The following is a 25,741-nucleotide window of genomic DNA, read 5'->3' as shown; positions in this document are numbered from 1 at the left end:
CAAAAGCTAATCTTGCCTCCTCAAATATAAGGACAGAAATCCTTGCTTCTCTGATGCATTATACAGTACATGGCAGGTAATGTTTGTGAAATGTTGGCTCTCTAGTTTTCATGTTTGTTTTATACCCTAAATTAGGGTCATAATGGGGCTGGCTCCATCATAGAATAAGCATTTAAGAAATGACTGAATGAATAAAACCAGTTCTTCATGAGAGATACATGTTCATTCTACCCCAACTCCCAAATTCTTTCCTTGTTCCTCTTCTGTAGGCCCCCAGATCTAAAACAAGGGCGTGAGATTGGTGGGAAGACACAACTTAATTTGTACCATGTTTTTTTTTTTTCTCCTTTTTTTGGGGGGGTTCATTTTAGTAAAAACATCATATAAAAGGTATTGCAGCCCCTCTTCCCCTCCTAGGGGGTGGTCCATCAGGTCTGCTCCAGTGGGTCACAGTTCATCATGAGATATGTGCAGGGCATGGTCACATAAATCTGCAGGGACAATAAACAACAAAATCTTGCAGACAAATACTACCATTATGCTGATATATTTCATTGAACACACACAAACACACACACACAAAATCAGAATAATTACTAGCATCAAGCTGGCATACATACTTCCCAACCATTCTTTGGAGTATTAAACCCCCCCAAAAAAAAACTTCTTACCATTCCTACTCCCAATCTTATTCTCTCTCTCTTTTTTTTCCCCTGAGGCAGTTGGAGTTAAGTGACTTGCCCAAGATCACACAGCTAGGAAGCGTTAAGTGTCTAAGGCCAAATTTGAACTCAGGTCTTCCTGACTTCAAGGCTGGTGCTCCATCCACTGCGCCACCTAGCAGTTCCTAGTCCCAATCTCTTTATCTCATATGGGAACACGCCATTGAGACTTGGGGGAAGCAAATAAGAGCTGGTTGCTGTGGACAGTGGAGCTGAAGGATAGCGAATTGTGAAGCTCAGGTCTCCAAGGAAGGAAAAACTCTTAGGCTACAGTCAAGAATATGGTGAAGTGAATACAGGGAAAACTCACCAGTACGTTTGCTACAGAGCCGGTCTTTAACATTGTCAGTCTCTCGGGAAAAGAACTCAATAAGCTCATCCTCATATTCTTCTACAATGCTCTCACACTGTAAGCCCAAGGGACAAGTCAAAGTGAGGAATGCTTGCAGGGAAGCCTCTGCCCCAACCTCCAAAAGAGAAACTAAGGCAACACTGACAACCCAGAACACCTGAAACCCCACTTCCCAGTGTTTGTTAGCCCTCACCGCAAACTTGAGGCTGGCTCTGATGTCTCCATCAATTCGAATGCCCTCCGTGTCCAGCTCACTAGCTTGCTTGTCCCGGTTCACTACACGTACATAATTCTTTCGATGAGTGGTAGGGTTAGCCTGTTCCCCATATTCCTTCATTTGTTCACAAACCCGTTCCAGCAGTTCGGTCAAGTGTGCTTCTGAGCGGGCATAGGGCACCTAGGACAGCAATACATAATCCTCAGCCTGGTTCTATCCCTCCCCTCTCTGTGCATTCAAAGAGGTTATTTTCCCAAACTCACATCCTTCCTTTTCTTTTGAACCTAATTTAAAAGTAATGCTCTCCAGAAAGCCTTCCTGATTAACTATTCTATTACCTATATGCCCTAAGTACTGAGACCCAGTTTACATAATGTGTATTTTTGTTTATTGCTCTAATAATGGAAATAATTCAGCAAACATTTATCAAGCACCTTTGTGCTAAGACAGAGACTTACATAGAATCTGAGTTATTTTGATTATATAATATCATTTCAAAGTGTATAGCTGAGGTGATCTTCAGTGAAAACACTGACTAGTTCCTCCAATGATTGTAAACTTCCCAACTATAAGATAAGTGTATTTATAATATAATGTTCTCAGAATAGAAGCTGATTATCTACTTGTAACAAAGACACATAGCAGTCAAAATCCCCAACTCCATCTTCTCCCTTATTAAGTATAGCCAACTCTTTCTTATTCCCATCTGAGTAATGTTTCATTCACTCCTAATGAGATCAAAGCCCCCTTCTGCCAGAATAAATCCTCAGGCTCTGCCCAGAGCCAATGAAGCTATTCAGTTTTAGACAAAGTATAAATTACCTCCACAAATGACTGGCTGCCATCAGGGTTAATACGAAAGGAACCCATCTGGATGGTCTTCTTGGGATCTACTTGGGCAATTTCCCACTCTAGTTCATCCACAAGAGCCCTGCAGGCTGAAATTAAAGGAGCAGAAGAGCATAAAGGATTGGCAACCTTCGAGATTATTTAAATCAAGGATTTTTAACCTGGTATTCAGACTCCCAAAGGGTATATGAATAAATTTCAAGAGGTTCTTGAAGTTGGATTAAAAAAAAAAAATTAGATAGCTGTATTTCAATGGTTATTTTCTTATGCAATTCCATATATTAATAAACAACTAACTATACAAACACAACTATAAAACTTTTCATACAAATAAAAACAATTGGAAAAATATTATTTGCTTATGGGTAGGCTGAGCCACTATGATAAAACGACAAGTCAGTGCCATACCAATCAAATTATCAAAAAGTTATTTTGCAGAACTTAAAAAAAAATAATAACAAAATTTATCTGGAAGAACAAAGGCTCACAGATATCAAGGCAATCGATGACAGAAGGTGGTCTAACTAACCATACCATTTCTCATGCTGTATTATAAAGTGATGATTATCAAAACAGTCTGGTACTGGCTAAGAAATAGAGTGATGGATCAGTGGAATAGATTGTACAAATTCCATTACAGTAATTTAGTATATGATCAGTACCAAATTCTAAGCTTTTGAAAACTTATTATTTGATTAAAAAAAAAAAAAAAAACTGCTGGGAAAACTGGCAAACAGCATAGCAGAAAAGTAGATATAGACCACCATCTCACCATCTTGGCCATTTGTCAAGATAAGATCAAAATGGATACATGACTTACACATAAAGGGTGATACCATAAGCAAACTGTGACAGGATGAAATAGTTTATCTGTCAGATTTATAGATAAGAGAAGAATTTAGGACCAGAGAAGATAAGAGAGCATTACAAAATGTAAAATAGATAATTTGATCATATAAAATTAAAGTTTTTGCACAAACAAAACCAATACAATTAAAATTGTAAGGAAAGCAAAATGTTTGCAACAAGTACCTCTGATAAAGGCCTCATTTTTCAAATACGTAGAGAACTGAATCAAATTTATAAAAACATAAATCATTCCCCATTGAAAAATCAAAGGATATGAATAGGTAGTTTTCAAATGAAGAAATAAGATCTGTAATCAAATGAAAAAATGCTCTAAATCACTAGTGATCAGAGAAATGCAAATTAAAACAACTTTCAGAGTAGTTATTAAGACAAAAAAGGAAATTTTGGATGTTGGGAAAATGGGGCATGAATGCACTGTTGGTGGAGTTGCTAACTGATCCAACATTCTGGAGAGCAATTTGGAGCTATGCCCAAAGAGCTATCAAACTGCTACCCTTTATCCAGTAAAACCACTGCTTGCATATCCCAAAGATATCCAGAAAAAGAGAACAGGACCTATTTGTCCTTTGTAGATATGAAACAAACATATGTAATAAATATAAAATATAAAAATGTAGCACTTCTTTTTCTGGCAGCTAAGAATTGAAAATTGAAAATCAAAATCCTCCACCAATTGGGGACGGCTAAACAAGCTGTGGTCCATGACTGTAATGGACAAATGTTTTTTATCCAACTTCAAGACCCTCTTGAAATTACTGTACTGTGTGCACAATGATGAGCAGTGCGGTATCAGAAATGCCTGTAAAGACCTGCCCGAACTGATGCACAGCAGAAGTCCGCAGAACCAGATCACTGGACACAGCAACAACGACGTATCGCGATGAAGAACTGGGAAATTTCTGGCTACTCGGAGCAACCCAGTGATCTCAAACAGTCCCGAAGGACTAGTGATGCAGCTTACTCTGCTGAAGCGCATTTTTCACTTTCTTTTCCTTTATTCGAGTCTTAGGGTACAAAGTGACTAATGCGGATTTTTTTTACATAATTGCACTACAATCTGTGTCTGATTGCTTATCCTGGTGGTGGTGATAGTGTGTGGGGAGCGAGGGGGAAGGTTAGGGATAGAATTTGGAACTTAAAACTTTAAATAAAAATGTTAAAAAAAATTTTTAAAAGAAAAATATGATTTGAGGAGGGGGTCCACAGACTTCTACGGACTGCCAGAGAACCTCCGGGACCCCCCCAAAAGGTTGGGCTGCAAATAAAGCTCCTGGGGCCCTGACCTCCTTCCCGACCTCCTTCCCCACCTCCGCCCCGGCCTTTACCTCCACAGTGCAGGTCCTGGCTCCTCCGCGCCCACGCGCTGCCCAGCAGGGCGGCCAGGAGCAGGGCCAGCCCCCCGCAGCCCGCCATGATCCGCGCAGGGCCGGGGCAGCTCCGTTTACCTGCGGAGAGAGGAGCAACCGAGGATGAGCAAGGGCCCCCGTCGCCTGCGTTTGCCTCCCGGCGTCCCCACGCCTCGGCCAGGCCCGCTTCCCCTCAGTTCCGGGGACAGCAGCCGTCCGGTCGCCCCACGTCAGCTTAGCAGCCCGCACCTAGGCGCCGAGCGCGGCAGACTGGGTTGTTACGGAGCTCTTAAGGCGCCGCGCACCGCCGGGGTCGTAGGACTCCGCGCCTGCACCTCGTGGCCCGTTCGCCCTCCCGGCGGGGCCCAGCCTCCCGGAGAACGCGGACGCCGCAGTCGTGCGGCTAGCAGTCCAAGCTCGACGGTTCTCGCGGCAAAGGCAGTTTTTAAGACCCCGGCGCCCGCTGGCAGGACCTGCGTGGCAAGGGAAGGCGGCCGCCCAGGAGGAGGCGTGGCCCAAAGGGCGGGCGAGTGGGAGTGGCGAGGCCGAAGCCCGAGCCCGGAGAGAGAACCGGGGACAGGTGAAGAGAGGGTCCTAGGTGCAATCGGCGAGGGAGAACTACCATTCCCGAGCAGCTTTGCAGCTCCCGGCAGCTCCCGCCATCTGGCATTCAGTTTCCTGTACACTTTCCCATTCTTTGGTGAAAGGGGTGGGTCCTTAACGAGCAGGGATCTGAGGCTCGCTCCGCCTAGCTCTCCACCCCGAGAGAATCCCTACTTCCACTCCCGAATTTTAAATTACACTAGAATCCGATGCAAATTAGTGAAGGCAAGAATTCGCTGTTGCGATGCCCCCTCCCCCCAAAGTTGAGCCAGTTATACGCCACCACAGAGATTTTTGCTTTTATTTTATAAAACATTCCATTGCAGACAAAGCTTAGGAAGAGGGTGTCAGCAAGAGTAACCCTGCAGAGCTTTGTAGCCAAAAGATCATAGGCCCGGGACACAAAGGCCCTTTGGCTATGCCCTTGTGTGTTTTTGCTTTGGGCCCTGAAGCTGTACCTCCTGGATCCTCCATCAGATCCTCAATCCAGAGACACTGACTTGTCTTGTCATTGTCTGGCACTATTGTCCCTAGCCAGCTAGGGACTGAGTGTTCTGTTAACTAATGGTACTGTCGCTTCCTTTAAGGGCCAGTTTCCAGGCTTTACTCTCCATGTTGCCACAGGGATAGAGGGAGCTCAGCTCCTGCATATTTTATAACATCCTAGCTGCACCGAGGAAATTCCAACAGTTCTAATAATAGCACCATCAGCAGAGTCCCTATAGGTCTGAGTTGGGGCCTGAGGCCTGGGCCCTGTCCCCAGGGCAGTGCTGGAGCGGGGGGAGACAGAGGACCAGCAACTGGAGAAACCACCTCTCCCTGGTGCTGTTTCTGTCGTGGAGCCACAGAGCACTCAAGGAGGGGAGATGGAAAGAAGTGGCTGGAAAAGAGCAGTCAGAGTGCCAGCACTGTGGAGAAGACGGCGGAATCTGTTAAGACACAAAAATCAAGTGAATGAAGACTCAGGTGTTCATGAAGGGGGGGGGGAGATTAACTTCTCAAGTAGTGGTGAATCAATTCACAGGCATGCACACAAAAAGACAAAGAAGTATACACACCCAAAACCAAGTCAACATTTCCCCTCTCCCAGATCTTACTTTTGGGGCTTGCCTGGCCATCAGGCTCAGGAACCTTCCAATCCATTTTTCGGCCCTTCTCATAAAGTCCCTTGAGCACTTTGTGGAAGGACTCTGGTTCGCTGCCATTTTTGCTTAACTCCAGATATTTTCGGTAAAGCTGAAGAGCTGTTCGGGCATCCTCAATGCTATCATGGGTCTCCCCTTGGATCTTGAGATCTGAGGAAAGTAAAAGTGTTTTGAGTGTTCAGTTGAAGAAACGAAGATCAGTCTTCACTATCAATCCCTCCTTTTCCCTGAGGTTTCCTTACAAAAAGGGCAAATTAACTCCCCTACAGCAGAGGTAGAATGGTTCCTGGACCTCTTAATCATTATACAAAGTAGGAAAAAAAAAGCAGAGTCAGAGAACCTGGATTTAAACCCCATCGTTGCTATTTACTACCTGTGACTCTGGGTAAATCATTTACCTTTTCTGTACCTGGTTCCTTATCTGTAAAGTGAGAACTTGATGATTTTTTCCTAGGATGCTTTTCAGGTTTCAGTCTTTAGCTCTTATGCCACAATTATACTTGGACACCACTAACCAATTTCCTTTTCTCTTTCTTCCCCTCTCCCCCACTTCATTTCCCTCCAACAATATCACCTTGAAGAAATGTAAAACATGGCCACTCACCCAAGAAATACCAAGCAAGGAAGCGCAAGGAGATCATTCGTTTTCGGGGCATGTGGAAGAGGTAGACAGTATCAATAACCTGGTCTTTGGGCACCTAGCAAAGATGAAAGTGGGAAATTAAGAGTTGGGAAAAGTGCAAAGTTAAGAGTGAGACAGTCAATACCCATCATCAGTACAAGGAAAACTTATACTCTGGGGACATACCCTATTCTCTCCCCTTGCCTTTATATCTCCCTCCCCACCAAATACTCAGGGAAAATCTAGTCCGAACCATGAGATTGATGACCCGGAAGTCCTTTTGCAGTCCATGACCCACAAACTTGACACCAATATCTATAAGAAAGCGAAGTTTCAGGTACGTAGATTTGAGAGTAGTAAGGTGTTTAGAGGAAATCTTAGCATCAAGGTCTCCAGGCTTTATCCCTGAGTACTGGGTCAAGTAATCCACCACCTGGGAGGACAAAGAATGGAATAAGTCATCCTAGGAGATGGGAGTCTCCACCAGGTTAAAGATCATCAACATAATTTCTTGTCTGTCCAAACTCTCGAGTTGCCTGGTACCTGCTCCTGTGTAGAGATGTAGTCATCAATGAAGGGGACACCTTCATTTGGCCCTTGGCCCCGAACACAGGTGATTCTAGCCACTGACATCTGGCTTGGTTTGATGGTGGACTTGGTGCCATCACTACGCAGCTCTGCCTCCTCCTACAGGAGCAGGGGAGAAGGTTCTTATAGATTTATCTATCTCTCCTCAGTTCCTTAGGATTCTGCTCCAAATCCCCATAGATGCCTGGGCCCAGTTACCTCATTAAGGGTGACAAATTCAGCATCCAGGCCCACCAGGTCCCCGGCCTGTGGCATCTCACTCAGCATCAGTGGGATGAAGGTAGCATGGGTCTTGCGCTGCTTCCGGGCCAGTGAGGCCTCGGCCAGCAGCACGCTTGCTTCAATAGGGTTCTTGACTGGAGGGCAGAGGGGCAGACAGCCAGGGCAAGGATGGGGAGTGGTGAGGGGAAGGAGGCTCAGGGTGACTGGGGACTCTGAGTCTGCATCGTGGCCCCTCAGTAATCAAAGCACATAAGTAGAGGGAATGAAGCCTGGTGGACAGGCTGATGGAGAGGTCAAGCCAGGGAGTTATCAGGAAATACACAAAGTAGAGGCTGAAGAAGGGGCTGAGGGATGAAATAAGAATTTCAAAGTCAGGGTCCTAGTTCAGTTAGCTCAGGGCCAAAAAGAGAGAAGAAGAAAGGGTATGAGGGTGTTCACAGCTTGTGGACAGATAGGAAGTCAAATACTGAGACTATTCAAAGGAAGTGGAGATGGTGGGAAAGCAATGGGGCCAGGTAAAAGGAGCAGAGTAGCTGGATGGTTGGTGAAAAGGGAAAATCACTTGGCTCACTGTGGGATAAGGACATCTGGCAACAATTTGGGCCCAAATCTGTGGATCTACATTCAAAATAAAAGCTCTGCCCTTTTAACCTTAACAAGATCAATAAGCAGGAAGTTCTATAGTGTCTCCTGAAATTAAACACTAATCCAAAAACTATTAAAAAATTTCCTTGATCTTTTAGCTGCCAGAGGGCCCAATTAAAACTACCCATATCCTTTGCCCACCCTGTACCACTCACTGCTCAGGTTGTATTTGGTGTTGAGGTTCCTCTTGACATAATATAAGATGGCAGGCACCTTCCAGCTCATGTCAAATTGTACGGCTTCACACTGTGGAATGGAAGAATCAGTTACTGTCCCTGGCCCAAGCATTTGCTTTTTTCTCAACAGAAGGCTGAATCTGCTGCTCTTCCAAATCTTTGTTGTACAATAGGAATCCATCCCTTCCTCCCAGGTAGGTAGCTGGGGCTTTTTTCAATGTCTTGAGATGAATAAAAGATTGGAGAGAAATGAGAAGACCAACCTTATCCACAGGTTCAATAAGGAAGTCATTGAAGAGGTACCACTGCTGGTGAGTGACACCCTATAAAAGGAAAAAGGAATAGCATGTGTCTGACCACAGTGGGATGAGGAAAAGTTCCACTGTGGCCACCACTTTAAGAACGAACCTCCTTCAATATCATACTACTGACCTCTTTGCGCTGGTGGTAGGTTTCCCCAACTTTGATGTGACCCACCAGGCTGCCCCCAGTTCGTGAATCCAGAATGTGTACCACGGTAGCCATCAGATCATACACATAGACGTTATCCTCCCCTTCCCTGAGTGGATTCTGCTGTGAAGGGAATTCCCAAGTTGTTAAGCTAAGTATAAAGGTGGGGACAGAAGGAGAATAAGGACAGAAAGCATGGAACAGGAGCCAAGAAAGGTCTTCTGAGATGCTCAAGTGGCTTCAAGAATCCCTCCTCCTCTCACCCAGTCTTTGCAGCATAAGTACCTCATCCCCATCAGTCCAATTGCTGACATCCAATCCCTTATTCTTTGTAAGCTTCATCTGAATAGAGTAAGGAAGCCAGACATTCTTTAACTCCTCAATGGAAGTACACAAAGGGCGCCCTTTTGGACTTCCTAGGTCCTTCCTGCCAGACAGTCAGAAAATGGAGTTAGGAATTCTGCCTGAGATAAGGGAAGTTATCTATTTCAGCATTCCAGCCACCAGTAGGAGGTAAGCCAGTACCTACCAATCAGCCAGAGCACTCTCTTTGTTTTTAGGGATCTCCCCACCTGCCTTCTTCACTGCCATCTTGAAAGCAAACTGGACAGAAAAGAGAAGGTCAAGAGTCCTCAAAAAGGCCCAGGGATAGATCTCAGTGCTAGGAAAAAAACCACAAAGTACTCTGGCCTCCCTGATTCTTAGTTCAGCTCCAGATCTTACCTCTGCCTGCAACTTCCAGAAATCTGCCTCTTTAGAGCTATTGACCTCACAGTTGATAACTAGGACATCTGGGAGATGGCGAATGTTTCGGGTCTGCACCTAGAGAAGGAAACTGGGAGATGAGGCAATCCAAGGGGTAGAAAATTTGGGCAGAGATTAAAAAAAGAAAATCGGGATTTGTATCCTTAGACTAGGTTAACTTCCCCTGCCCTGATAGCCTAAGACAGTATTTATAGGTGCTATCCTGATTGATCCTAGAGTGCACTGAATTACCAATGTAGGTGAGGAAGAAGACATAAATGGATCCTAGATGAGATAGGAAGGTGGCCTAAAATCCAAGTGCTACTCACTGTGGGCTGGTACTTTTCGCAGTTTTCACACCAAGCTTGTGTGTTCTGTTCCAGGCAAATGCTTCTCTTCAATACCTGTGCAAAGTCGTAATTCTTCATACTCTTATCTGAAGAAAAACAAGACCAGTCACTCAAGTTGTCTTCCCAACTCTTCGGTGCTCTGGCAATGATCATCAACTAACTGTCTTTCTTCCTCCCTCCCATGCCCACTAAATCTACCCAGGGTCATACCGCTATTGTGGCTCTCTGGATAGGAGAGTGTGAAGAGTAGGGTAGAGGAGACCCGTACTGTTTCTTTGCCACAACGGCACAGGCTACAGTTCTCCACCTCACAGCTGAAGAGCTGTCCAATGACTGAATCTCCTGATGAACAAAAGCTGTGGGAGATCAAGAGGAAGCACAGAGTTATCAGAAAAAGGCACTTTGTGTACATCAAGGGGCTAAGAGACACAAACATCTGAGGGGACCCCCATGCTCCTGTCTTGTACCTGCCTCCTGCACCTCTGTAGGCCTGAGGGCCTTCCTGTTCCTGCATGTCTTGGTGTAGTTGTGTCAAAATAAAACGGTTCCACCTTTGGATGAGCCTGGCCAGATTGCCCTTGCCTGAAACCTCATCTGAATCTGCCAGGATTAGGCCAAGGGCTGAGGCTTCAGGGATGGTGCGGAATGCTCTCAGAAAGTTACTGCCCTGTAAGAAGAGGAAGGAAACCAGAGATAGCTTTTCAATCCTAGGAAACCGGCACTAAGTGCCCAAAATGTGGGCCTACTTGAGTGGTCTCTAACCTGACATGGATCACCACGAGAAAGGTCTAGCATGTGGAACAAGAAGCCCAGCTCACAGCCCAGGCAGAACTCCTTCTGGCACAGATGATTCTGGATTAGACAGCGGACAGGCTCCAGGAAGTATAAGACCTACAAGGAAGACAAAGAATTCTAGAATGGGGAAAGGCCAATGGTGCAGAGCAGAAGAAAAATCACAGAAGAAGCAGAGGCAGACATCCTAAAACAGGGGTCCCTAACCAGTTTGTATCTTGGACCTCTACCCCAATCTGGTCAAGCCTTTTTAGGCATAATTAAAGGAAATGCAAGTTTTCGATTAGAGATTAATGAAAATAAAGACAATTTTTTCCCCATCTAACTTGCCATACTCCCTGAAATCTATCCAAGGGCCCCAATTAAGAACTTTTATTCTAGGAAAAGGAGTGGTAGAACAGGGAGAAATGAGTAGAGAGAGAGCTTCAGAATATAACTGTAGATATATTTAGTCAGTGGCTCTCAGTCCTTACCTGGATCATGCAATTACAATAGGCATTGGGAATGTGGGGTTCCAGCCCAGCAAACAATGTCTTATTGTAGTGCTTGAAGTCAAAATCCTCTAGACCTAGCTTTGAGTATTTGATGGTCACCTGGAATGAAAATAACCCAGGTGAAAAGTGGGGAGAAGTAGCCATTTCCTCAGCTCCTAGCTCCACATCTTTTCTAAGTTCTGAGTGGAAGACCAGGGGATGAGGAGGGAGGAATTCTACCATTCCTGCCCACTGAACTTTTAGGCAGGTCAACTACTTTGGCCTTTCCAATCCTTCTCTACTACAATGCTTCTCTCAGCTTCCCTGATTTTTCCCTGACCCCATACCTTTCGGTATTTTTTGGAGACCATGTAGAGATGTGGCTCTTCTTCCCGCCCTATGGGTGACTCAGGAACCTGGTTGAAGTTGTCAAACTCACTATCCAGTTCCTTGAGGCGGTAAGGAATCTAAAAGAAGAGAGAAGCACACAGGCAGGAAATCTCTTATCACCTCTGATTCTGACATCATCTTCCTCACCCCTTATGATCGCTTACCAAATCTGATCAATAATCCTTTAAAATATCTCTGGACTCGGACCTTTCCTTTCTATTTCTACACTCCTAGTTCAGGCCTTTTATCAATTTGCAATTCAATTATTCAATAATTCCCCAATTGGTCCCTTGATGTCAGTTCATCTTCTATCCTCACAACTGAATTAGATAAACCTCCCTAAAACATTGTTTTTTCCCATAGCTGTCTACTGTTTAAAAGGTAACAGTCTAAAATCTTTACCCTAGCATTTGAGATCTTCCATAGTGGGCATTCAAAAAATATTCCATTTTACTGAAAATAGCAGCTATGAGTTAGTTAAGAAGTAGAACAGAAGGGGAATAAATTGGCTGTCTTACAGGTAAAGGAAGCTGGAGTTGAGGCCTCCCGGTCTCCCCCTTTCATCTCCTGTCATACACACCTGGTTACGAAGCCTGGTTCGGGGATTAGGTGCATAGCCAATGAAGCCCACCTTCTTCATGGTGCGCAGAATCTCTGCATCCACTGGTGGTGCCCGCCTACAATGCAGCATAGCTCTGGGGCTTAAAGGGTCCTGGGGCCCACAACTGCCCAATCCCCAAGTCCCAGAGAAAGGAGAAAACTGAGGCCAAAAAAAAAAAAAAAAAAAAAAAAAAATGGGGACACTAGCTAATGGATGGGACAGTGACAGAGCAAGAAAAAGAGAATACCAGTATCTTGGTCCCTCCTTCCATCTGATCCAGGTAAGCAATTACCTGGGCGCAGGAGCAGAGTTGGCAGCTGGCCAGTCAGAGAGAAGAGTGTCAGTGGTGAGTGGAACTGGGATGAGGGAGAGAGGCAGTAGATCCTGGTTCCAGTCCAGGGGTGGCAGTGAGTCAACAAGGCAAGGTAGGGCAAATTCAGTTTCACGGGAATAGGGGTTAAAAGTTGCCTCAGGGGAATCAGCCCAGAGGTGTACACAGCCCTCTGAGTCCCCAAAGGCTAGGGCTTGCTTGCTAGCTGACACATCAAATGTCATCAGCAGAGGCCCCACAGGATTCACATGGAAGATATCTGCAGGATTAGCCAGGCCTGTAGGCTCACAAAACTGGCACTGCCCTGGAAAGAGAAAGTGAAGACACTGAGCCCATGTGGAAAAAATACTGAAGTACTAGCCACCTAGTTTTTGGTAAAATTCTGAAGGGCTATGTCTTCATTTTGCAGATAAGCAGAAATTTCCCCACCTTATCAAGGAACAGCAATGACCTGTAATCACTAAACAATACCCCTTCTTTTTCCTTTGTGTCCTTGGGGGAAAGTCATCATAGCTTCAGATTCATTCCTACAACCTTGCAGAGAGGCTCCCTTCCTTGTCCCAGGGCCAGGGTTAGCTATTCTACCCTTCCATTCCCCCATTTCATCCCTCTCTTCCATCACTGAGCGAGCACCTGTTTGTGAGATGATGGCAAGGCGGGAGGTATAAGTGGGGACGAAGCGCAGGAAGGCAGGGTCAACGTGCACTTGTAGTGGTGTAATGGCTCGCATCATTCGCAAATCATAGACCTTGAGGAATCGGTCACAGGCCAAACCACTCAAGCGGCTAGAGAAGCCACAGGCTGCCAGCAGGTTGCCATGTACATCAAAGTCTGACAAACTCCCTGAGAAGGCATCAAATTCATGCTCCACCTTGAAAGTACGAAGATCCCGAAGGGATACCTATGAGAGGAATACTGCAATCAACTACATCAGAAAAAACTAGAAACCAATGGTATCTGCCACCTACTTAATTCCTGATGGGAAGAGTCAGACCTCAAAATCTGAGAAACCAGTTTGAGAAGAGAATAAAGAAGCTGAGAAAGAGAGGGACTCAAAGAGATTATTAAACTGCTGCCTTAACTCTATGGTTCAGCTTCTTAAACTGTGGTTTGTGATCCCATATGGGGTCTTGTAACTAAATATGGGGGTCGCAAAATTATGATTTGTTATTAATAAATATTCAATTGGTATACCAATTATACCTATATACCTAAATTTTCAGGTCAAAAGAGGTTGCAAGTGGAAAAAAAAGCTTAAGTCCTATTCTATGGCACTTAGCATAATGAAAAGGAAAAAAAAGCAGCCAAAATCTGGGAGAAGATGATCCAGAGTAAGACACAAGTAGATAGGAAGACAGCACAGCAGTTGGGCCCAGTTAATCACCTGGTGAGATAATTGGAGAATTGGAGGGGATGGGGGGAAAACAAACACATTAATCCACTGTTGCTATTCTGGAAATCAATTTGGAACTATATATATATATTTCTATTTCTATTTATTTCTATAATATGCCATACCAACAAGGGAGATTGAGACTACAACCCATATGTACAAAAATATTTATAGCAGTTCCTTTTGTGATAACTAAGAACTAGAAATTAAGGGCAGACAGGTGCCTATCATTTAGGGAATAGCTGAACAAATTGTAGCATACAAATATAATGGAATACTATTATGCTATAGAAAATTATGAAAGATATAGTTTCAGAGAAGCCAAGAAAAAACTTATATGAACTGAACAGAGTGAAGTAAATAGAGCAAGGAGAACAATGTATACAATCACAACAATGTAAAGACAAACAACTTTAGAACTCTGAACAATGCAATAATCAACCATGATTCCAAAGGAATGATGATAAATGGTGCTACTGCCTCCTTCTCCCTGCTTCTAGGTGATAGATTCAAGAAACAGAACAGAACAGACATCTTTGGACATGGATGATATGGTAAAAAATTTTTTTGCCTGACTATGCATGTTTGTTATGAATTTTTTTCTTTTTAAATTGGAGGTAGGTGAAGGAGAGAAAAGGCACCTTGCCGGATGTGTGGCCACAGAAGAAAAATCGACTTGACTGCCTCATGATGGTGATGCCTGGGACCTCCACAGAGTACTAGGGAGGGAAGCAGAAGGAAATGTCTAGGAACGGTGTCCCCCACAAGGCCCGCAGCCTCTCCATGCCTATGGTCTCTGACCTTGTCTCTGTGCCTCCTCTGTCCCTATCCCCATCCCTCCATGCCTGTCCCTGTGGCCCGTGACCCCACGGCCCCTTCTTGCCATTCCTGAGTCCCCTCCATCCCCTTCCTTGCAGCCCCTCCATGCTCGGGTGGCACCTTCTGTGTTTCCTGGACAGTGTTGAGGTCAATCTCCAGCACATGGTTTTGCAATCCTCCTACCAGCAGGGTGCTGCTCTCCGTCAGGAGAAGGCTGTGCATGTCTTCGTTCTCATCCAGGCTGTGGAGGCAGGAAAGGGTGAGGATCCCCTCAGGTTTCTAGCCTAGAGCCCCCAACCACAGCCCTGAGTCATGGCACAATGAATGACAGATAGGGAAAGGGCTTCAGATTTCCCCTATCAGTTCAGGCACAGGGAGCCACTTACAGGTAATCAAAGATAATGAGTCCCCCACGGGCCATATATTTTAAGTTGTTCTTAGTAAGAAAAAGAACACCGTTTTCCAGGCTCTGGATCTGCCGAATGTCATCACTGCCATTGACTTGGAAGGATGAATAGCGCTCCAGGGCTGGGCCAAAGAACGAGGTGGCATGGCCCTGGAAGGAGAGAAAAGTCTCAATCACAATGCAAGATCGCAACAGCCAGCTCCCTCTGCTTCCCTTTATCATATAGCACATTGAAGCAGAAAAAAGAAATGGACAGAAAAGCAATCTATCAACTAACATTCATTTACTAACAGCCTAGCCCAGAAAAAGCCTCTGTGCACCAGACACTGGGGAGACAAAGACAAAAATTAAAGTCTCTGCCTTCATGGAGCTGATATGTTATTAGGGGAGGCGACATAAGCACACAATACAGCACACATTTCTGATGGGGAGAGCACCAGCAGCTGGGAGTGTTCCCTGAGCAGGGCTTTGGGAAAAACAGGATATTCTAAGAGGTAGAGGTGAGATGGGAGTGCAGAGCAGAGAGACACAGTTTATGGGGAAAGTAGAGCAAGGCGGCTAGTTTGGCTGACTGTGGGGCAGGAGCATTACATAACAAGGCTGGGAGAGTGGGTTGGGGTCAGGATGTAAAGGGCTTTAAAAGTTAAATAAAGGGATTTATATTTTATTCTAGAGACTACTGGAGCGTACTGAGTTAGAGTAACATAATCAGACCTGCACAACAGGAAAAACTTTGGCAAGGGAGGGGAAGAGGGGGAGAAGGGAAGGAAGAGGAAGAAAGGGAGAGAGGACAAAGTTTCCATTAAATTAGTTCTGAAATCAGAGGATAACTATAGCAAAGGATTGAGAAATCAGTCTGGCTGTGCAGGGGAGAGATGTCCAGTTGGAGGGTCTAATGTTTTGTAGTGGTGGTTTTTTTCCAAGATGGGAAAGGCAGGCATGTTTTAGGCAATAAGGGAAGAAACCAATAGATAATGATGATAATTCGGGGGGGGGGGGGTAGAGGGAAAGGGATTACAAGGGCAACCTTATTAGAGAAAATAGGAAGGTTGTATCAAGGGTAGATGTAGAGATGTTGGTCTTGATCAGAGACTAGGATAAAGAATAAACATTGGGGATGTCCAAGGCTTTTAAGATGTAGAGAAGAACTGTCTCCCTGTCTGCTTCTCTCTCCCCCCCACCATAAAAATATGAAATGAGACTCTCTGCTAAGAGTGAAGTTTGAGAAGAGAAGGGTTTAGACAGTCTCTGTGGGGACGGAGCAAAAAGACTGTTTTTTGAGATAAGAGAGTAGCTGAAATAACATCAAGCCGTAATGGTTCAATCAGTTCGGAATTATGTTCAGAATTATGATTTCTCCCAAATCTTGAAGAGGAACAAAAGAGATGGATGGTGGTAGTTATCCAAAAGTGACCTTTGGCAAGGTATAAATACAACAAGAGTAGGGATCAAGAATTGTCAAAGAGGGGATAGTTTAGAGTTAAACTGGTTCATTAATGGTGAAGACAAATCAAGGTGAGAGGGTGGGAGAATATTAAGAAAGGAATAAACTGATGAGGAGACAGAACAGGTTTAAGAAAATAAAATGTAGGGAGAGAGATGGAATGATAGGAAGCGAGAAAAAAGGGATTATGGAGGTTTTCTTCATTGAAACCAACCACTTTTGGGTAATGCCAGATCTGAATCAGACTTTCTTTGTGCATATGTAATAATCTTACATATGGGATAGAGAAAGAATTAAATAACAGGCTACTGCCAGAGTTAGAAAAATTAAAACATCCTTTTATCTAGTAATCCGTTATTGGTAGTATGGCCTAAGAAATTTTTTTTAAAAATCTGTTTGCTCAAAGATATTTATGACAATGTAATTTATTGTAAAAAAGTCAATCAAACCAAGAACAAAAACTGAAATTAAACATCCAAAGATTAGGGGATAGAGGAATAAATTGAAATGTTAATGTAATAAAAAAAAATCACATTAAATCAAATTAATTAACTAAATTAATATCACATGAAAAGCATAAATAAATATAGAAAGACATCTGAAAATATTGTTAAACAAAAAAGCAGAAAAAGATTAATACATATTTACTGTGACTATAACAGGAAAATACATAATGGAGTGAATGAAGATGAACTGGAGAAGTTGTTAGTTTTTCAAAATAAGTTTATCGAAAAAATTAAGTTTTGTTATGATTTGAAGCAAACAGAACATTATGTAAAAAAGAGCTCTGAACTAGAAAATCAGAAGACCTGATTCCAATTTCACCACTTATTGGCTGTGACCTTTGGCAAAAATCATTGAACTTCTCTGAGTCTCCGTTTCATCATTAAAATAAGATGATTGTACTAGATCTGATCTCTTAAGGAACTTTCTTTTGAATTCTATGAATTTATTGGCAACTGGGTTGGTACAAGACCAAGTACCTATCAATGAGTCTACCAGCATTTATTATCTCTAGCAAACTATGTGAATCTTTTTAAAAAGGGACAAGAAGACTTAAGTCATGGATTTCATCCAACATCGGCTAGTTTTTGTTCCAACCCCTGAAACTCCCATCTTGGAAAACTTTCATCAGTCTTAGGGAGAATGGACAGATCAGCAGAAAGAAATTTTTGGAAAAGCAAACTCCAGAGCTCCATTGGTGTCAGGAATGTTAATTTCATATACAAGAAATACACATTATTCTTTACTGAGCTCTGAGAGTAACATAGTAGTAGATAACATAAAAAATTCACTGTTTACTAAGCACTGACTATAAGGAGAACACTGTGCTAGGAACTCTGGTAGTTACAAGTTAAGATCCTATCCGCAGAGCACAAAGTAGCTGATTTCTGACCCGTTAGAATTCAAAATGACCAAAAGGACCCACACCTAACAGGTATGTGAATAAAAGCTAGCTAGGTGGCGCAGTGGGTGGCGCGCCAGGCCCGGAGTCAGAAACACTTGAATTCATAGCGGGTCTGGGGCACTTCTTAGCTGTAGGACTGTTACCTCCTCTGTAAAATAAGCTGAGAAGGAAGTGGTAAACCTTTCCAGTAACTCTGCCAAGAAAGCCCAAACAAAACCACAGAGACTCATCCAGGACTGGACAAGCAAAACAGGTACACAAACACTACCTAGCCTTAAGTACCTATGTGGGAAGATTTAAATGGCAGGAAAACAACCGGTGGAGTTGATTGGGAGTCTGACCGGAACTGGAGGTAGAACCTTGCAGACATGAAAACGCCCGGGGGGAAGGACACCAAATCACTTCCAAAGGGTCCCCTTCCCGGCTCACCAGCACCGTGCCCCTCTAGCCCTACACCAATAGCGGGCAGCTTTCTCATACCAGACAGACACCCTCCCCGTCGCCCCCCCTAAGCAAAAGTCTCTTACCCCATGACTCCCCACCCACAGCATCTCCTCGTGGAGGTCGAAGTGGGACACGGACACGGGCACGCCCACCTCGGCCACCACGCTGTGCAGCTCCGAGTAGACGCCCTCCATGATGTGCACGGACTCCGGCACCGACAGTGCCTCCAGGGCCACTCCCTCGGGGTCCAGCTCCACATTCTGCAGCAGACTAGGGTTCAGGTGGGCATCTAGGACGGGGTCCAGGGTGGGATGCAGGGCTGGGGCATACTCCGTCAGTCCAGGATCCAGGCCCTCAAAGTTCATGACGACAGTCGAAGCAGGCAAGGTACCCCCACCTTCCCGCCCCGACCCCTTCTACAGGCCCGCTCCCACCTTTAGTAGGGTAGCCCCTGAGAGGACATCCTGGTCTGCTGGGGGACAGGAGGAGGAGTGCGTGGCCGGGATGGGAGGGGGAGGCGGGCCCAGCCGCGGATGCCTAGCCAGAGCCCCACTGCGGGCTTTCCTGGGGACCCGAGTCGGCTAACCCGGGAAATCAAGCAACCTCCATTACCAAGGGGGTTTTCCACCCTCTCTCTACAGACCCTCACCTCCTACCGTCCCATTTCTTCCCTGGACCTCTTCCCCACACACTGTCTTTCCTTACCGCCCACACCATCCCCCCCCTTACCTGCCTGGCTTAGCCCTGATGCACCTGGGGTAGGGGGGGAGGACGTGGGAAAGGTGGGGGGCGGAAGGGGGGGTGGAAGTGGGAGGAAAAGCTACCCAGAATCCTTTGGGAGAAAGGGGGACAAGGGATATAAAATTTTCCCACAGTCTGAGGCCTACTTGTTACCCAGAACCCTCTGGGCGGAAAAACAGGAAGGGGCGGGGATAGGAAAAGCCATACCCATAATTCTCTGGGAAAGGAGTGGGTGGGGGCAAATGATTAGCTCCCAAGAAACCACTGGGAAATACGTAGGAGCGGTTACCCAGAATGCGCCGGGGGTGGGGGAGGGGCGAGGGTGGAGCGTCAGGATCCCGGGAGCTGCGTGGGTTCCCGAGACCCTAGACGCGCTGACTGTTGTCCCCAAGTCTCGAGTGACGGATACTTCCGGTCTAGGGGACGAGATCAGAATAGGGCAGGGAAAAAGGGAGTTCAAGGAAAATGCCTCCGCGGGAAATCCCAAATCTTCCCAATGCCTCTTGGCCTACTTAACTCTAGAAACTCTTCGGAACCGATCAGGGCCAACCAACGAATGGCGTTTGGGGGCTCGAGCCAATCAGGCCAGGCCGGAAGCGCACGGCTCGGCCGGAGCGGCAGTTGTTGCTGCCCAGCCGAGCGGAGTCGAGAAGGAAGGGGGAGACGACGACGCGCTGCCCCTAGGAAAGGACGCGAGCACAGTACAGCTTATTTCCACCCGTGGGAAACGAGAGTGCAAGGAACGCCGCGAGGGTGGGGAATTAGGTCTGGGTACGAGCGGGTACGAGGAAGAACCTCGGATGTGATTTTAGGAATTCTAAACTGACTTCCGTAGGCGAGTCGCTTCATTTCGGGATGTTTCATTGTCTGCCAAATAAAGGGTTTGAACTAAATCGGGGAGTTCTTACCTGGGGGTCCCGCAAACAACAAAAAATTAACTATGTGGATATAATTGGTGGTTTTCATTTAAAAACAAGTTTTTAGAAGTTTCACAGGTTGCGTTCTCATTTCTCCCCTGCCCCGCATAGAATACCCTTCAGTTCTGACCGCGTACCTCCCTGTACCTTCAAATCCCAACTAAGATCCCACCTTCACAGAGGGCTTAACCCAATCCCTCTTAGTTCTAGTGCCTAAGCATCAGGGTGGGCAGAGACTTTTTTTTTTTTTTGCCTTTTTGTATCCCCTGAATCTAGCATAGCGCCTGTCTGGCACTTTGGGAGCTTGATGTTTATTGAATTTTGTCTAAATCTATTGACAAAGTTAAGAACTCCTGGACTCGAGGAATTTATTTTTTTTAATTTATTATAACTTTTTATTTACAAGTTATATGCATAGGTAATTTTACAGCATTGACAATTACCAAATATTTTCCAATTTTTCCCCTCCTTCCCCCCACCCAGATGGCAGGTTGACCAATACATGTTAAATATGTCAAAGTATAAATTAAATACTATATATATACATAACCATACAATTGTTTTGCGGTACAAAAAACTTTGACTTTGAAATAGTGCACAATTAGCCTGTGAAGGAAATCAGAAATGCAGGCGGACAAAAATAGAGGGATTGGTAATTCTATGTAGTGGTTCATAGTCATCTCCCAGAGTTCTTTCACTGGATGTAGCTGGTTCAGTTCATTACTGAACAATTGGAACTGATTTGATTCATCTCATTGTTGGAGAGCGCCACGTCCAACAGAATTGATCATCATATAGTATTGTTGTTGCTGTGTACAATGATCTCTTGGTCCTGCTCATCTCACTCAGCATCAGTTCATGTAAGTCTCCTCGAGAAGAATTTAAACAAAAACTTTAAAGAGAAATAACTCTGAAACTAATGAATGCAATCAATTAACCATGTCTCCAGAAGACCTGGAAATAACTTTAAAGGTGTGATATTTGTTCAAGGGAACATTTTAGATATAGCCATTGTGTGGATTAATTTTGATTGTGTTAAGCTCCATCTGTTGCCTCTTTTATGTTTATAACTGGGAAGAAGAAAGGGAGGTAAGGGGGAGTTCATGTAATGATTTTAATGATAATGTCTTAAAGGGCTCTTGGAATATTTTAAATTCACATAGAAGTTCACATAGTAACTGCTTTGAAAGAATTATGTATTTAAAGCAAGTGGTATGAAGTAGAATTTAAAGTTTCATTTGAAGTCTTGTTGGGGAGAGGCATGTTTTTGAAAATTCTTTTTGTTGTTGAAACTTAGCAATAAATAAAGAACTTATGGCCTCTGGACTAGATTTTGCCCATGGTTTCTTTCAGCTCCACATTTAATGATCCTATGAGTAATGAGTCTTCAGCCTTGTTGGGTCCTTTTAACAAAACTCCCTATTCTCCAGTGCATACAATACAAGGATAGACAGGCTGCCATAAAGCTCCCATTAACTTAACTGCTCTTTTTTGACCCCTTAGCCCCAAACTTCATTGACATTTCCTATGGTTTCCAAAGACATGAAAGAAAAAAAGGAAGTGGGAGTCAAACAGCTGCCCAACCCAAGTGACTACATCCTCCACATCCCTCTCCCAGGAAAGAGGAGGAACTCCTGTCTAGCTGATTGGTCCTTCCCCAAACTCCCTGGAAACATTCCCAGGGGACAGAGTTATGCAGCTGGGAAAAATCCCTCAGCTCTAGGAGTTGAGTTTTCCAGGAGATAAGGGTGGAGTAGGGCTTCTTCCTTTCAGGACTTTGGCTGAGATATTCCCCTGTCACCTCCACTAAAATAGTGCAACAGATTGAAGAGGAACACCATAAGAGAATACCTTTTATAAAAAGATTCCAGATATGCAGATGCACTCCTTTACTATTACTATTACAGTAACACGTATTGGTATCATTAGTGCTGTTATTAAAAAGCATATAAGAGACACATGAACAGATACCTCTGTACACAGGAGTCCGGACTGAAATTTTCCTCTCCCCAGCTATTGTGACCCTAAGATAAACTACATCTTGGAGTGGATTTAAATTTTAGATTTCATAGAAGAGTTTGGATGGAAAGGTCCCAAACTAAGAGAAAAACTTATTTGGAACTGGCAGATAATAGTTAATAAACACTGTTATCTTCTAGAGACTGTGGTAAGCCCCAGGGATACAAAAAGAGGCAAAAGTTCCTGTTCTCAAATTCAGAAGTGCTATTATTGAGGTTAGTGATAGGACAGAGTTGTGGGAACCCCTCTTTGGTTGGTGCAAAGGTTCAACATGAAAGAATTCACAAACCCCCAAAGTTAGACTGGCAAAAAGTTTATTGGCACTGAGAAGTCAGCTTTTGCTAGAAGACTGACTTTTTCAGTAGCAAGGTCCTGACAGAGAAGTAAAGGTCTAGCAGAGAGATCCTGGCAGAGATAAAGGGGGTTAAGGCTGAGAAGAGAATGTCTTCTCAGCGGGCAGGGTCCTGACAGGCAGCTATGCCAAGGAGGAAGAGGTTCCTTCGCATGGCATGGTCCTGCTTTGGACCTCTGAAAAGAAATTAGCCCCAAAATGCATGTTTTTATAAGGAAATCTGAGACTGAAATTTCAACCAAGTGAGATTCCCTCAATGCTGTCACTAACCCAAGGCCTAGATTTCTGGTTGAATGAGACCACTTACTGGGAGTGGTACTGAGCTAATTTTCAGCTCAAATAGGGGTCCATAGAAATATCAAATCTACATCTCCGGCTAAATGAGACCACTTTAGTTTGGGCTAAGTAGGACTGGACTCAACTCAATAGAGGATGTAACTAGTCCCACCAAGATAACAATGAAATCACTTTATCTTGATTTCCTGAGGCAGGAGTTTCTCAAGAGTTCAAGGAGAGTTTCTCCCCTTCAAGGAGTTTCCCCCCCCCCCCCATCTTCAGGACAGTTTCAGGATTCCCCCATCCTGATGGTCCTTCAGCCTCAACCCAAGGGATGCATGCAGCTACAACCCTGCCAAAAATACTCAAGTGCTCCTGATCCAGTATAAAATGTAACTGGGAAATAAAATTTAACTAAATAAAAATACAATAAAATGTTACATCTTAAAAACTAAAAGAGTATGTGGCTAGAGAGCTCTTCATGCAATATTAGTTCTCTCCCTCTGTTTCAATTTGACACCACTGTGCTAGAGGATTCAGGATTCCACAACCCCTTCCCCCAGTTTTGAGACTTTGTATAATGAAGTTTCAAATTAAGAAAGACAAAGACTCGAATTAAAGAGGCAATTTTTTCCCTCCCACCTTTAACCACAGTAGGTCCTGGAATGAGGAAGACTACTCCAATAGATCTCTTAGATTAAAATAATATCAAACTTGCCAGATACTCTTTCAAAGAGTTCAAACAGAGGTCTGGACTCTACAGAGTTCCTAGATGATCAAGTTCTAGTTCTCACATGCTTTAGCTTTAATCTCTAGATGTAGGAAGGGTCAATTGGATCAAGAGCCTGGGGAATGAGTTGGAAAGGCCAGATGAGGGGTGTCCTGGTGATTTGCATAGTGGTCAAGGCCTAGCTGACGTCAGGTGACCCTGGCAGCTCCAGGGCGGGTGGAGTCCTGGAAGAAGCTCTTGCCCTAGAATAGTCCCAGAGCTGCCCCAACAATCCTGCTTCCTATCCTGCTCCCACAGTACCAGGAAGTGAAACAAAGTTGCTTAGCCTTCTGCTTGCAATTCATCCTGGTGCCTGCCTGCCATACCAAAGCACCCCTCCCCCCACCCCAATTCCACCCCACCCCCTCGTCTAGACTCCTTCCTGACCTTTAGAGACCTACTTCCAAGAGTTTGTAGACCTTACCTCCTAGAGCTGGAAGTGGGGATGGGACATTTTGTAGCATTTTAATCAGTGTTATTAGTCAATTTAATTAGTATAAAAGCTTTTCTAGGAGGAGAAAGGCCTTATCTCTCTCTCAAACTAATCCTACTTTGCAGTTGAGAATATGTCCCACACAAGACATAGCTGGGTCCCAGTGTCAATTTGCTTGGATCATATCTTTTTTTCCTTTTTTTTTTTTTTTGATTTGTAGATTGGATTATTTCTAACTCCTTTTTCTTAGTTCTCAGAGCAGCGGAGGGAAGAGAAAGGGAAATCCCAAACCCCCATCCTCAGATGATAAGAGTCTCTGAAGGCCAGCAGATTATCTCCCACATCCATGGTGGTCAGCTATTGCCTCATTTCATGACGTCCAGAGCTGTTCTGGGTCCTTCAGACTCCTGGCACTGTCTGGGTGTAGCAGGAGAGGCTGGGGCAGCCCCAGTTGCCTACCACTCTCTACCCTCCACCCCCACGCCCAACCTTGCACTCTCTGTTGCTTTGCTGTGTTTCATCATGGTAGGTGATGAAATCAATAGTCAGGCAGGTTTTACCCATGGATGTAACTAGCTATAGGGCCGTAGTGCATATGGCAAGGATCTCTATAGATTCTGGGAGATTAAGACGAAGCTTCTATCTTGCTCCTCTTGCTATCCAAGGGCCCAGATGTACGCAGACTTGCCTGGAACTAGTGTCAAGAATTCAGGACCCTGGCCTGGGAATTCATCTATTGATAGGACACATGGTGAATGGCATCTCCTAGCAGGAGACAGGAAGGGAACGGACCTACTATGTGTCAGGCATTGTGCTAAGTACCTTTTACAAATATTTCATCAGTCACAGGTGCAGTTCACAAATCAGAAAGGGGTGCACAATCCTGGGCACAACCAGTGGCACTATTAGGAAACCCTTTTAAGCCCCCACCTCCCTTAGTTCCATGTCTACCAGGGTCAGAAGGCTAGGAAGATCAGTCTCCTGCCTGAACTAATTTCAGCAATCAGCATTCCTTCTGAACCTCATAGAAACTATGGAACCCAATGCAGACCTCAGAAATAGAAAGTCCTTAACTACCTGTAACCATCTAGGAAAAAACAAAGGGGGAGGGCAGTTGGGTGGTTCAGTGAAGAGAGCACTAGTCCTGGAGTCAGGAGTATCTAAATTCAGATCCAGCCTCAGACACTAGCTGTGTGACTCTGGTCAAGTTGCTTAGCCTCTATTTCCTCAAAAAAAAAAAAAAAAAATTTAACAAGTATTTTTTAAAAAAAGAAGAAAAATAGTTAACCTGGGGACTTATCTAGGAGATCAGAGGTGAGAAAACTGAAGCTGTCATCTCAGGTAGGGAATCCGGGAATGTCTAGTTCCTGCTCCAAAGAAAGAGGTACAAAACAGAAGCTGGACCTGGATTTCAGGCTGAGAAGTAGAGAGAAGTTTCCCTTGGGACAAAAGGAATAAAGCCATTATTTATTTTGAGAGCCTTGCTTTTGGGAGCAAAAGAGAACAGAGAGAAACCTAGCAAAGGGGAAGAGCTGTGGCCAAGATTTGCCTCAATGAGACAATCTTTGCCTTCTCTTCCCTTTCCACAGAGGCTTTGATTCCTGGAGAGCATTACACATATCCCATTCTTGGTCTTTAGCCACAGTTACCACATGATTTACTTCCCCTGGAACTGGGGCCAGATACCTGGGCTCCCCAGGAAGGTGGGTGTGTGTGTGTGTGTGTGAGAGAGAAAAAAAGCAGGAGGGAAATCCCACCTGCTGTGAGTCACCTGCCCAGCATAAAGGGCAGTACAGAGTGGAGAGTTTAAAAAGACAAGTAGCAAGCCAGAG

General features: G+C 44.6%; 2 protein-coding genes across 3 annotated transcripts; both read right to left on the bottom strand.

Moving 5' to 3' along the window:
- Window positions 1-320: 320 nt before the first annotated feature.
- CNPY2 (canopy FGF signaling regulator 2) lies at window positions 321-4,858 on the bottom strand. Its single transcript, XM_074270012.1, has 6 exons — window positions 4,606-4,858; window positions 4,336-4,455; window positions 2,114-2,229; window positions 1,268-1,471; window positions 1,033-1,129; window positions 321-491 (listed from the first exon to the last, which is right to left on the bottom strand). Exons 2-6 carry the CDS (start codon window positions 4,421-4,423, stop codon window positions 448-450), a joined length of 549 nt encoding a protein of 182 aa, XP_074126113.1. The 5' UTR covers window positions 4,424-4,455; window positions 4,606-4,858; the 3' UTR covers window positions 321-447.
- Window positions 4,859-5,246: 388 nt separating this feature from the next.
- PAN2 (poly(A) specific ribonuclease subunit PAN2) lies at window positions 5,247-19,307 on the bottom strand. Of its 2 annotated transcripts, none has more exons than XM_074270010.1 (25): window positions 18,486-19,307; window positions 15,087-15,256; window positions 14,821-14,941; window positions 14,523-14,600; window positions 13,122-13,389; window positions 12,450-12,792; window positions 12,137-12,233; window positions 11,514-11,633; window positions 11,167-11,286; window positions 10,664-10,792; window positions 10,369-10,568; window positions 10,112-10,257; window positions 9,881-9,987; window positions 9,531-9,629; window positions 9,337-9,410; window positions 9,093-9,234; window positions 8,790-8,930; window positions 8,621-8,680; window positions 8,337-8,427; window positions 7,513-7,670; window positions 7,270-7,413; window positions 6,980-7,159; window positions 6,709-6,802; window positions 6,057-6,254; window positions 5,247-5,888 (listed from the first exon to the last, which is right to left on the bottom strand). In XM_074270010.1, the coding sequence occupies exons 1-25, from the start codon at window positions 18,765-18,767 to the stop codon at window positions 5,854-5,856; spliced, it is 3,597 nt and encodes a 1,198-aa protein (XP_074126111.1). In that variant the 5' UTR covers window positions 18,768-19,307; the 3' UTR covers window positions 5,247-5,853. The 2 variants fall into 2 exon arrangements, with proteins under 2 accessions (XP_074126111.1, XP_074126112.1); XM_074270011.1 differs by having other exon boundaries at window positions 8,790-8,927.
- Window positions 19,308-25,741: the final 6,434 nt, after the last annotated feature.

This window comes from Sminthopsis crassicaudata, chromosome 5, assembly GCF_048593235.1.
Source record: "Sminthopsis crassicaudata isolate SCR6 chromosome 5, ASM4859323v1, whole genome shotgun sequence".
Taxonomy (NCBI): domain Eukaryota; kingdom Metazoa; phylum Chordata; class Mammalia; order Dasyuromorphia; family Dasyuridae; genus Sminthopsis; species Sminthopsis crassicaudata.
The sequence above is the reverse complement of the archived record's forward strand: the minus strand, read 5'-3'. Positions and strand labels throughout refer to the sequence as shown.

Excerpts from the sequence above, each read along its gene's own strand:
- PAN2 (XM_074270010.1), bottom strand. The coding sequence starts at position 18,767 with ATGAACTTTGAGGGCCTGGATCCTGGACTGACGGAGTATGCCCCAGCC. Across the intron at positions 12,793-13,121 it reads TGCCATCATCTCACAAACAG|GGCAGTGCCAGTTTTGTGAG; the intron begins GTGCTCGCTCAG and ends TTCTCTTTCCAG. Across the intron at positions 7,160-7,269 it reads ACATCTCTACACAGGAGCAG|GTGGTGGATTACTTGACCCA; the intron begins GTACCAGGCAAC and ends TTGTCCTCCCAG.
- CNPY2 (XM_074270012.1), bottom strand. The coding sequence starts at position 4,423 with ATGGCGGGCTGCGGGGGGCTGGCCCTGCTCCTGGCCGCCCTGCTGGGC. Across the intron at positions 1,472-2,113 it reads GCAGCCAGTCATTTGTGGAG|GTGCCCTATGCCCGCTCAGA; the intron begins GTAATTTATACT and ends TTGCTGTCCTAG. Across the intron at positions 492-1,032 it reads GCTCTGTAGCAAACGTACTG|ATTTATGTGACCATGCCCTG; the intron begins GTGAGTTTTCCC and ends TTGTCCCTGCAG.